Source organism: Saccoglossus kowalevskii, chromosome 16 (assembly GCF_978046115.1).
Source record: "Saccoglossus kowalevskii chromosome 16, keSacKowa6.1, whole genome shotgun sequence".
Classification (NCBI taxonomy): Eukaryota; Metazoa; Hemichordata; class Enteropneusta; family Harrimaniidae; genus Saccoglossus; species Saccoglossus kowalevskii.
The window spans coordinates 5,520,066-5,530,851 of NC_140656.1; the positions used below are offsets into that span (position 1 = coordinate 5,520,066).

Below are 10,786 nucleotides of genomic sequence, written 5' to 3' on the forward strand. Positions count from 1 at the left end.
TGGAACTTGAAGCTTTGTTTTTATATAGCTCAATGTCAAAATACCAGTCCTTTAGGATTTCTAAATTGACCTTCTATTGAAAATATTTAATCAATGATAGCATGGTTGTTTATGCATTGAATCATTTATTGACTGTGTAACCCTAGGTGGGTCCGACAAATAAATCTTGGCTACCATAATACTGACTTGTTTTTTTTGGATATGAATTAAGTCCTGATACATGCTTTGATTTTTTTAGTGTGTGGTGTTAATGGTGTAATGGCCCGTGATGTTGATGGTGTGGTTTTAACAATGAAAGCTTTGTTAACATCTGAGATGTTCAGACTTGACAGTAGTCTTCCTCCTATTCCATTTAATGATGCGGTAATTGATATAAATATTATTTTCTTACATATGTTGTCATTATGGGATTAGTATATCAAAGCTACATAGTGTATAACTTGTAAACAAGAAATTTAAATGTTCACTTTGTGTCTACTGAAATGTTTGTAAATTCACTTTAGATATCAATAAGACCTAATTTTTCATCTGTCAAATTTATGCAACTGAGCAAAATTTGAATATTGACATTCATGCAAAACAACAATGACCAACAAATATTACTCTTTCAGTTAAATAATAATATATATACATATGGCCAATGACCTGCTGATCTTTTCACCACCTGAGACTTTCTCATCCAAATTTTTCTGCACTTTTTAGTCCCTGTTTGGACGCAGTTCCTGATGCACATCATTTTTTTTTTCAGATCAGATTCAAAATGGCTGACTGGCGGCCATTTTGTTTTAATGAATGGGCTTCTAGAGCCATCTCTGACATGCTTTGACTGATTATGTTCAAATTTTAAATATTCATTATACATCATGTTATAGATATATATACAGACCCGCCAGAAAGTATTTACGCACCACACTACAGGCAGCTACTACCTACGATATCATACAATAAAATAAACTCAATAACGGTTTGAATAAATATATTTATATATCTAATAAAATATGCGTTTTTACACACAATAAAAACAACAAAATTGTCATTGTCATGCAGGATTGAATAAAAACGGCAGTCTGAACGAAACAGTGAAAAAACGTTCGAATTCTCTATGGAGAATACCGTGTAAACGCAAGCTCATGAATATTCATGAAGACATAGAACGCGGCGATTGTCAATAATGCGTGTGTCCACCTCTTCGCTGGATGACTTCTCTGAGCCGTTTTGGCATGGTATCGACGAGTTTCCGTACACGTACCAGCGACCCTAAGCCGGTAGCCGAAAAACATCCCCACACCATGACGCTACCACCACCAAATTTTATTGTAGGTTTAATGCATTTCAGCTCGTACTCTTCACCTGGTCTCCGACGTACAAATAATCTTCCACGGCTACGAAACCCCGTAAACTTTGATTCGTCCGACCAGATAACTTGAGCCCACTGCGCCGGAGTCCAGTCGATGTGTTGTCTGGCAAATTGCAACCGCGCTGCGATGTGTCGAGGTTGTAGTTTTGGTTTCTTTTTTGCAACACAGCCGTGAAGATTACCATCCTTATATAGTCTTGATTTTATAGTGCTCAAACACAATATTTTCCCAGTGAGTTGATTAAAATTGGCACGCAAATCACGGGCGGTGTGAAACCGATTCGCTAAACTAGACCTGATGAGTAGCCGGTCTTCGCGTTGCGTTGTACGCCTTGGTCGAGCTGATCGACGACGATTGCCCATACTACCTCACAGACGAAGTTTTCGCAGGTTGAAACGTATGGAGCCTTCAGAAATTCCCAGTCTTCTTGCAATTTCCCTATTAGACACTCCTTCTGTATACAGTACTTCAATGTTCCCTTTAGTAAATTCTGACAATTCCCTAACTTTCGGCATGGCTCAATGTTTATAAATAAAAATTACGTATCTGACACTATGACCTCGATAGGAATATTCATGACTACAACTGACAGGTATTCCCGCCCAGAAGCGCGTGTTGAAATAATTTCAGCTTCCCAATTGGTTCAAATTTGCATGAGAAAGGACACGACTATCGCACATGTTTTATGGCGCGAAGTTTTAATGAGATGCAAATGATATGCAAATGAGCGCGCTCCCATAGAGTTAACCATGGCGATTTTCGCTCACTGAAAAAACGTCTACATACAAAAAAACTAAACACAAATCAACCATTTTATTTTGACTAAAATACACTAGTTCTTCTTAAATTTAGTATATTTTAAAGTCAACACATCATGTTACCCGGAATTGTTATTTTTAGTTACGAAAACGAACAAATGACAGGTGCGTAAATACTTTCTGGCGGGTCTGTATATGTATTCGAAATGGCTGATTTTGTTTTATTAATGCTGTTCCAGAGCAATATCTCTTAATGTAGACAAGTACTCGTTTGATGATCAGATACAAATGTCAATCATTTTAATATTAAACAATCATCATAATCATGTTCCTGACATGGTTATATTTTATGGACACATTATTATAAACAAAACCATATACTGTAGAATACTTTATTTTCGCTTGGAATTTATTTTCGCTATTTTCGCTGAAGGGATGATTCAGTGAAAATAAAATCCAGCGATTATACTTTTTTTCCTATGTTTCACATTAAACTAATCAAAAATCAGTGAAAATAAATTCCATACAAAACGCCCTAAAAGCCTTTTCAGTGAAAATTAATTCCAGCGAAAATAAAGTATTCCACAGTACCTTAAATTTGATAACTAACGGGGACTGTGCCATGCATAGCTTGTTATTATATTCTTTATTTTTTCTGGAGAACTTTTAATTTGGAACCAACAGACAAATTTTAGTCAATTTTAATTTTTTCTCAAAAAATTGGCTATTTTTGTTCCAAATTAATTTTATGGTTTTGTCTGCAGGGTGCTGTTTAAAAAATAGTGGCTTTAGAATAATGAGTTTGTCAACACACAGAAGATCACAATATTATAGTTACAGTACTAGAAGTATTTTAGCTCATATTCACCCATAACATAATATTTTCACAGTAGGCACCATCAGTGTGGAATATGTTGAAAATCTTATAGTGTTTGTATATGTGTTACTCAATAGTTTTTTGTTCAACGTGTTTTGAATTGTCTAAGAAACAAAATTTAAAAAATTATTTTGTAGACATTCTCAAACATAAAGGTTATGAGAGTTGGTTACTATGACGATGATGGTTACTTCACCCCTGTTCCTGCATGTAGACGTGCTGTGTCTGTGGCTGTAGAGGCTCTCAAATCAAGAGGACATACGGTAGGTAATTGTTAGTTTATACTTTCCATACAGTCATTTAACAACAGTTTATCTTTGCAAGTTACATGCATGCACATTCAAAATATATGGTAAATCTAAATTGTATATTCCTGCATAAATGTTCCTGTATAGACATGCATTTTAATGCCATTTTTAGCTCAATGGACCATAGGTCTACTGACGAGCTAAACCGATGGTGCTGTGATACTGGAGGGATGGAGGGATGGATGTGGGTAACTTCTTCTCAAAAACCACTCAACCTAACTGATTTTTGTTTTGTTGCCTTGAGAAGTGTAAATGGAAATTTGTTCATGAGAAGTTGATCTGCAAAAAAATAGACAGATTAGCTACCAAAAACTATAACAAATACGAAATGATTTTTACTATGACACAATTCGGTCCACATGCTGATATTGATATTGTACATTTATTGGGTTGGACTTTCTTAGTTTTGTTTGGTGACAAAATCTTCAATGCCCTATTTTTGGCAAATATTTTTTAGTGAATATTTTTGTCATTTTTTTGTAAAGTTCATTTTAAACCTTAGGATCTATAAATTTCAAACCCTGGCCCCATATTTAGGATATATAAATACTCAATGCTATCCAAACAAAAATTGTCTATGAACATATGCACTTGCCATGCTTTAATATAATTGATAAAAGTCACATACCTTTTCCTAAAACACCCACAATGGTTGGATACAAAAAAGATATCAGCATTATTGTCAACCAATCATAGTTCTTGACACAAAACAATTCCCAAATTATTTTCAACCAATCATAGTGCTTGACTCCTAAAAAAACTCAAGTCACAATATAAAAGGCATATTTTATTATTGTAAGTAGGTTATACCATTTTTTTTAGTGGAGATATAACTATCATCTAATAATACTTCTTTGTTTACAGTTGATTCCATTCAATATTAAAAAATTACTTACTGATGAAGATAATCACACACTGGCAAATCTAGCATTGCAGGCGATCACTGCCGATGGAAGTAAACGATTTATGTCACATCTGTAAGTCCTATTTTCAAAAGATCCGTGTCAAAATGTTATAGAAGCACATCTCATAGAGGTACATGTGATAGTAGTATATCAGACGCACACTGAACCATTGCTATTAAGTGTTAATTATGCATTTAGAACTAATAAATTTGGGACAAATCTATCACAATTTTTTGGTTTCAAATGTGTCACATATTTATTGATTTTTTTGTTTATTACTCCGTACGAATTATTATTATAATTCAGAATAACAGTTGAGAAAAATGCATAAATGGACATTTTTAAGACAATTTCCTAAGGAATCTATGTTAAAGCATTATTTCATAATAAATAGTATTCAGAAGAATAATTTGTGAGTTTCACCTGGGTTAAGGTAAATTGCATAACAATGTTCATTGGTTTACAGTGAGATCATGGAGCTACTAACCCATAGCACAATGAAATAGCATTTTTTTGTGTGTTACAGTAATTTTTTTTTGAAAAACAATATTTTTCAAAATTTGCTATTTGTAGAACAATTCCATACGCAGTATGCATTCTCATTATGTTTTTATTTTCTGACTTCTGACATTAAGTTTTACTGTCAGATAATTTTTTCTGATCTGTTGTTGAGATTACTATACAACCAGTTTTTGCCAAATTTGCTCAGTGAATGAGTTCCACATATTGTTCAAATGAGGTAATTTCTCACAATGCATATTTTATCGTTCCAGAGAAGATGAAGACGTTGACAAATATTTATCATTACAGTTACATTATTTCAATATAACATCACTGAAAAGAAAATTAATGTGGCCATTCATGGTAAGTATATATACAATCATTTTTTTTTATTTATAGTCAGTGGTGAAATGAAATAGGAAAATAACATAATAAATTATATTATTATACTTGTATTAGCATTATACTGACCATAAAATTATAGTGATGATTTACAACAAAATCATATATCATTATATTGATCAATGTGTGTGGGTTTAAATCAGGTGATACCAATGTGCTGCATGCCTCAGACTTTTATCGAACTTGACATGGTCTTGCATTTTAATTAAAACATGTACACAGCAAAAGTAATCTCTTGGTTGAATCGATCCCATCTCTTTAAATGAAGAGATTAGGTTTGTTGTGTGCATGTTTGATTATTGATCATTAACTGGCAGCTTAGGTTTTCAACTTGAAGTCTTCATTTCAGTGTATGTCATTTAGATCACATGACTCAACAATGTACCATTTTTACAATATACTGTGCACATGATCCAACTCTTTGACATGATTGCGTTTAACTCTTTTTGTGTTATATCATAGATATGTGCAATTCCTGTATATCTATCATTGAGCACAAACACATCTTGAGACTGTCATTGTCTTTATTTGTTCTGAATATTTATATCCTGCAGTCAAACAGAATGCAGAGATATTACGACTCCTGCCGTAATGAAGACAAAAGAACATCTGAGCTTTGGTCTGATCATCTTAAGGGGGCAGTAAGTTGATTTAATAATTGTTATAACCAAGTTTGCAAAGTTACACTGCCACGCAGGGTGAAAGAAATTTAATAAAAGTGAAATGAATACAAAACAATAGAATAGAAAATGATGTGGTTGTGGTTGCCTGGGGCCCAGGTCAAGATGTGACCTTTGGCTTAACAAGAATGCTGAATGTGGAATTAGGTCGCAATGAATGGCAAATAACTGCTTGAATGGGAATCAGAATGAAACCCAAGGCAAGCTGGCCAAATCAAATGAAGGTGTTATTTAAGGAGGAATTCATGAATGAGAATGGTGGTTGTAAACAATGTGTGGCATGATAAAAAAATGAATGAAAACTTAAACAATTTAAAGTAAGCGTTTTGTCAAAAAAATGGGTATAGTAGTACTGGTATAGTATTTCTTAGATATTTCTTGATAGATTTCATTATACATGCATGTAAAGCTATTAATACAATGTACATGATATTTCATTCATTTTGTAATCCAAATAAATATGATGGCACACATGACTGTGTTGAATGGATTCAAATTAGGCAAATTGTTTGTTACATTGAATCCTATTTTTTAATAATAATAATATGAGGTTATTACGAGAATACCTCAAAGTATGCACGAAGACAGTACAGCTGGAGTATCGAGCGACTTGCAGCGGAGGTCGATGCGCAGTGTACTGTCTGAGTACATACTTTGAGGTATTTTCATAATAACCTTATTATTATACATCTTTTCCTTCCAAGGACTCACCTTGGGAATGTTGATTTCCATATTTGGAATTCACATTTCCTTATATAGTAGGATGAAAATACCACAAAATTACGGCACGCTGTAACTTATGGCGTTACGGTGATAGATGTATAGTAATAATCTTTATTATGTTTCTATTCTTATCTAGATTTTGAAGTAAATGCACTATAAATGATAAATAAGACAAAAAGCCAGCCATTTGAAATAAGATGAAAATAATTAACAAAATATTTATTTATTCAATATATATCCCTGGTTTCAAAGAATATATTCAACCTCTATCCATGCATTCACCAATCCAGACTAGTGTTTTGTACATGTCTATACTAATCGTGTTCACATATCATCAATGACTTGTCTTCTCAGGAATATTTCTCTAAGTTTGTAAGTGCATGGAAGGATGCTAATATTGATGTACTTATTGGTCCTGGATTTGGTATAACTGCATGTTCTAATGAATATGCAGCAAAACTTTTTTGTAAGTTGATGTCTCTTATGTTATCGGTGCATAATGTCAGCTTCATTGTTGGTCTATGAATTTAAAACTCCATGAAACTATATTTCATTTAAACTTGTTATACAGATGGTAATAATGGTGAAAGGTTTGTGACAAAGTTGTATGCATATTAATATTTCTTTTTCTTGAGTTAAATAAAGTTTTTATTAGCTCCGCTGTCGACTTTGTCGAGCGGAGCTTATCATATGAGTGATTGTCCGTCGTTGTCGTCCCTCGTCGTCCGTGTCAATGTTTTACTTTTTTGACTTCTTCTTGAAAACTACAAGCCTGAATGCTTTGATACTTGGTGTATATGTACCTTGGGTAGACCTCTCTTAGGTTTGTTCATTTCATGTTGATATCTTCAATTCTCTAATTTTGGTGAATATTTTTGTCATTTTTGGTAAAAAGTGATATTTTCGACTTCTTGTTAAAAACCGCAAGTCCAATTGCTTTGATACTACATATATAGGTACTACATGTGGACCTCTCTCAGATTTGTTCATTTCGTGATGATATCTTCAATTCTCTAATTTTGGTGAATATTTTTGTCATTTTTGGTAAAAAGTGATATTTTCGACTTCTTGTTAAAAACCGCAAGTCCGATTGCTTTGATATTACATAAATAGGTACTACATGTGGACACCTCTCAGATTTGTTCATTTTCTGATGATATCTTCAATTCTCTAATTTTGGTGAATATTTTTGTCATTTTTGGTAAAAAGTGATATTTTCGACTTCTTGTTAAAAACCGCAAGTCCAATTGCTTTGATATTACATATATAGGTACTACATGTGGACCTCTCTCAGATTTGTTCATTTTGTGATGATATCTTCAATTCTCTAATTTTGTTGAATATTTTTGTAATTTTTGGTAAAAAGTGATATTTTCGACTTCTTGTTAAAAACCAAAAGTTCAATTGCTTTGATATTACATATATAGATACTACATGTAGACCTTTCTCAGATTTGTTCATTTCGTGATGATATCTTAAATTCTCTAATTTTGGTGAATATTTTTGTCATTTTTGGTAGAAAGTGATATTTTCGACTTCTTGTTAAACACTGTAAGTCCGATTGCTTTGATACTATACATATTGTTCATTTTCTAATAATGTCTTCAGTTCTTTAATTGAAATGCGCATTGCTAACAGCGGAGCTATCTCAGCCGATAGGCTGCTTGTATTATCTTTGTATTCATATTTTATTATGATTGTACTTCACAGCTGTGGCCGGTACAACTGCAATCTACAATATGCTAGATATCCCAGCAGGCACTGTAACTGTTACCAAGGTTACGCAAGAAGATGAGGATAACTTAGCAACTGAGTTTCAAGTTAAAGATAACTGGGACAAGCTTGCAGTTGAGGTACTGCAAACTATCATAAATTCAAAGTTAAAATAAAACTATCTGAAATAAATGTACCTTTGAAAAAGATTCATTTAAAATGATTTAGCTTATATGTACATCGTGTCGCAATCATAGTATCTAAAGTACTTTCATTCAAATTTTTAGTAAACAAAAAATATATTTGTCATTCATTGCATTTAAAGTCAAGATTACTTGGATGTTAAAAACAAAACAAAGAATTTCTGTACCTAGATTAATAACAAGTAATCAAAATTTAGACGTTGAAAATGGAATTAAGCCACACCGAATTCAAAACTCTGTTACAAAAATAGAATAACATATAGAAGATATAATACACTTCCATTTAAAATGTCTGAAATATCAAACCCCAAAATATTAATATGTCAAGCATATCATGAATTAATCTGTGGTAATGGCTTAAAAAGAAATGCAGTTGTGAAAATGATTCCGAGTAAAGCAACTGATGCATTTACTTTTTTTGGAGATTAAAGTTTTAAATATATGTGGTATATGTTATTAGATTGATGATTTATCTTTTGCAGGCATGTACTGGGTCTGTTGGGCTCCCTGTTGGAGTGCAGTGTATTGCATTAAAATGGCAGGAAGAACTTTGTTTAAAACTAATGAAAGAACTTGAAGAAGGTGTAAAAGCAATCAACAATTGAGTGTCATTCATTCATTTGAACTCCACTGAGATACTGAATTGTTGAGCTATGTTGCAAAAACATATTTAGGAACCACACCCACTTTTGCAAAACCAGATCCACTGTTTAAATTAACAGTTACCCAAACGTCAAGTTTTTTAACTCAAAGTTTGTGAGACTTGATGTTAGTAATTCAAACACGAACAATTCAGCATCTCTAAACTCATTAATATTGTTTTTTGTCAGTGTTTCAGTTGTGTATTTTTCGTAGTACTCATTGTAAAGTTTGTTCTTACTTTACTTAAAATTTAGCTTACTATAATGCACATGATATGATGTGACATCTGTCAGGATTTCATGTAGATTTTACAATACTATATTATAAACATATATTAAATAAATTATATTATAATAACAGTTGGCCAACAACTTAGAAAATAAATAAAACTTTTTTCAAGATTTTCATTCAAAACTTAAATAGGATATATTACTAAGTGAATATACTATAAGTCATAACAATGGTTTAATAAATATTATTCACCAGAAATTTACGAAATGTAGAATGAGTTATGCAACTATTATCACACATTTGAATATGTTGATATGATAATATAAATGTTTTCAGTGGATAACAATAATTATATGGTAATACATTTGTACATCACTAATGAAACTGTAGAGGGAAAAACAAATATATTTTTCAGAAAAAAAATCATTGTCTTATTTTAATATTTACACTCACTGCACAAGATTTTCTGTCTTCTTCCTCACAGACCATAAGTTTTGTCCATGTGTCACAACCTCCATTGGTTCATGTAAATTAGCACAGTGGTGCATGGGCCACAAACTGATATGTAAATTAACCATATAGCCACAGATGAGCCATAAAGATGACCTGAGGTGCACCAGTATCTACCAATTGAAGTTAGGAGAGGGGAGAGAATGAGTTTTAATTCAGATTTATATTTTTATGTTTCAAGCCTTATGGGTATTGTCTTTTTAGTCTTTTTTCGTGATTCGATTCAAAATGGCGAACTAGTGGCCATTTTGTTTTTCACAAGTGTTCTCCTTTTACAGAGATGATTGTACGGAGTTGGGTTAAATGTTGTACAAAAAGTTAAATGTTGCTTCCAAGTATTTTTCGTTTTCATCTGAATTTAGCCGAATGGCAGCCATTTTTGTCAAAAATGAATAAAGTCAAAAAATTCAAACATGTCATCAACCATTTCTAGGACATGCCTTGACCGATTTCATTCAAACTTAGCATTGATATCAGTCATAACAGGGTACTGATGCACTTCTTCATTCAAACTTAGCACTGATATCAGTCATAGCAGGGTACTGATACACTTCTTCATTCAAACTTAGCATTGATATCAGTCATAACAGGGTACTGATGCACTTCTTCATTCAAACTTAGCATTGATATCAGTCATAACAGGGTACTGATGCACTTCTTCATTCAAACTTAGCATTGATATCAGTCATAGCAGGGTACTGATGCACTTCTTCATTCAAACTTAGCACTGATATCAGTCATAGCAGGGTACTGATACACTTCTTCATTCAAACTTAGCATTGATATCAGTCATAGCAGGGTACTGATGTACTTCTTCATTCAAACTTAGCATTGATATCAGTCATAGCAGGGTACTGATGCACTTCTTCATTCAAACTTAGCATTGATATCAGTCATAGCAGGGTACTGATGCACACTTCTTCATTCAAACTTAGCACTGATATCAGTCATAGCAGGGTACTGATGCACTTCTTC

The 10,786-nt window shown here is 32.8% G+C and overlaps 1 protein-coding gene across 2 annotated transcripts in view; it reads left to right on the forward strand.

Moving 5' to 3' along the window:
• LOC102802819 (fatty-acid amide hydrolase 1-like) overlaps positions 1–10,225 on the forward strand; it is a 30,111-nt gene extending 19,886 nt beyond the window's left edge. For both annotated transcript variants that reach the window (XM_078008541.2, XM_085491441.1), the window contains exons 8-15: positions 239–363; positions 3,131–3,256; positions 4,166–4,278; positions 4,980–5,070; positions 5,664–5,750; positions 6,867–6,978; positions 8,223–8,365; positions 8,911–10,225. In XM_078008541.2, the coding sequence (XP_077864667.1) occupies positions 239–363; positions 3,131–3,256; positions 4,166–4,278; positions 4,980–5,070; positions 5,664–5,750; positions 6,867–6,978; positions 8,223–8,365; positions 8,911–9,033 (920 nt within the window). In that variant the 3' untranslated portion in view covers positions 9,034–10,225. The remainder of the gene's footprint in view (positions 1–238; positions 364–3,130; positions 3,257–4,165; positions 4,279–4,979; positions 5,071–5,663; positions 5,751–6,866; positions 6,979–8,222; positions 8,366–8,910) is intronic.
• The last annotated feature ends 561 nt before the right edge of the window (positions 10,226–10,786 follow it).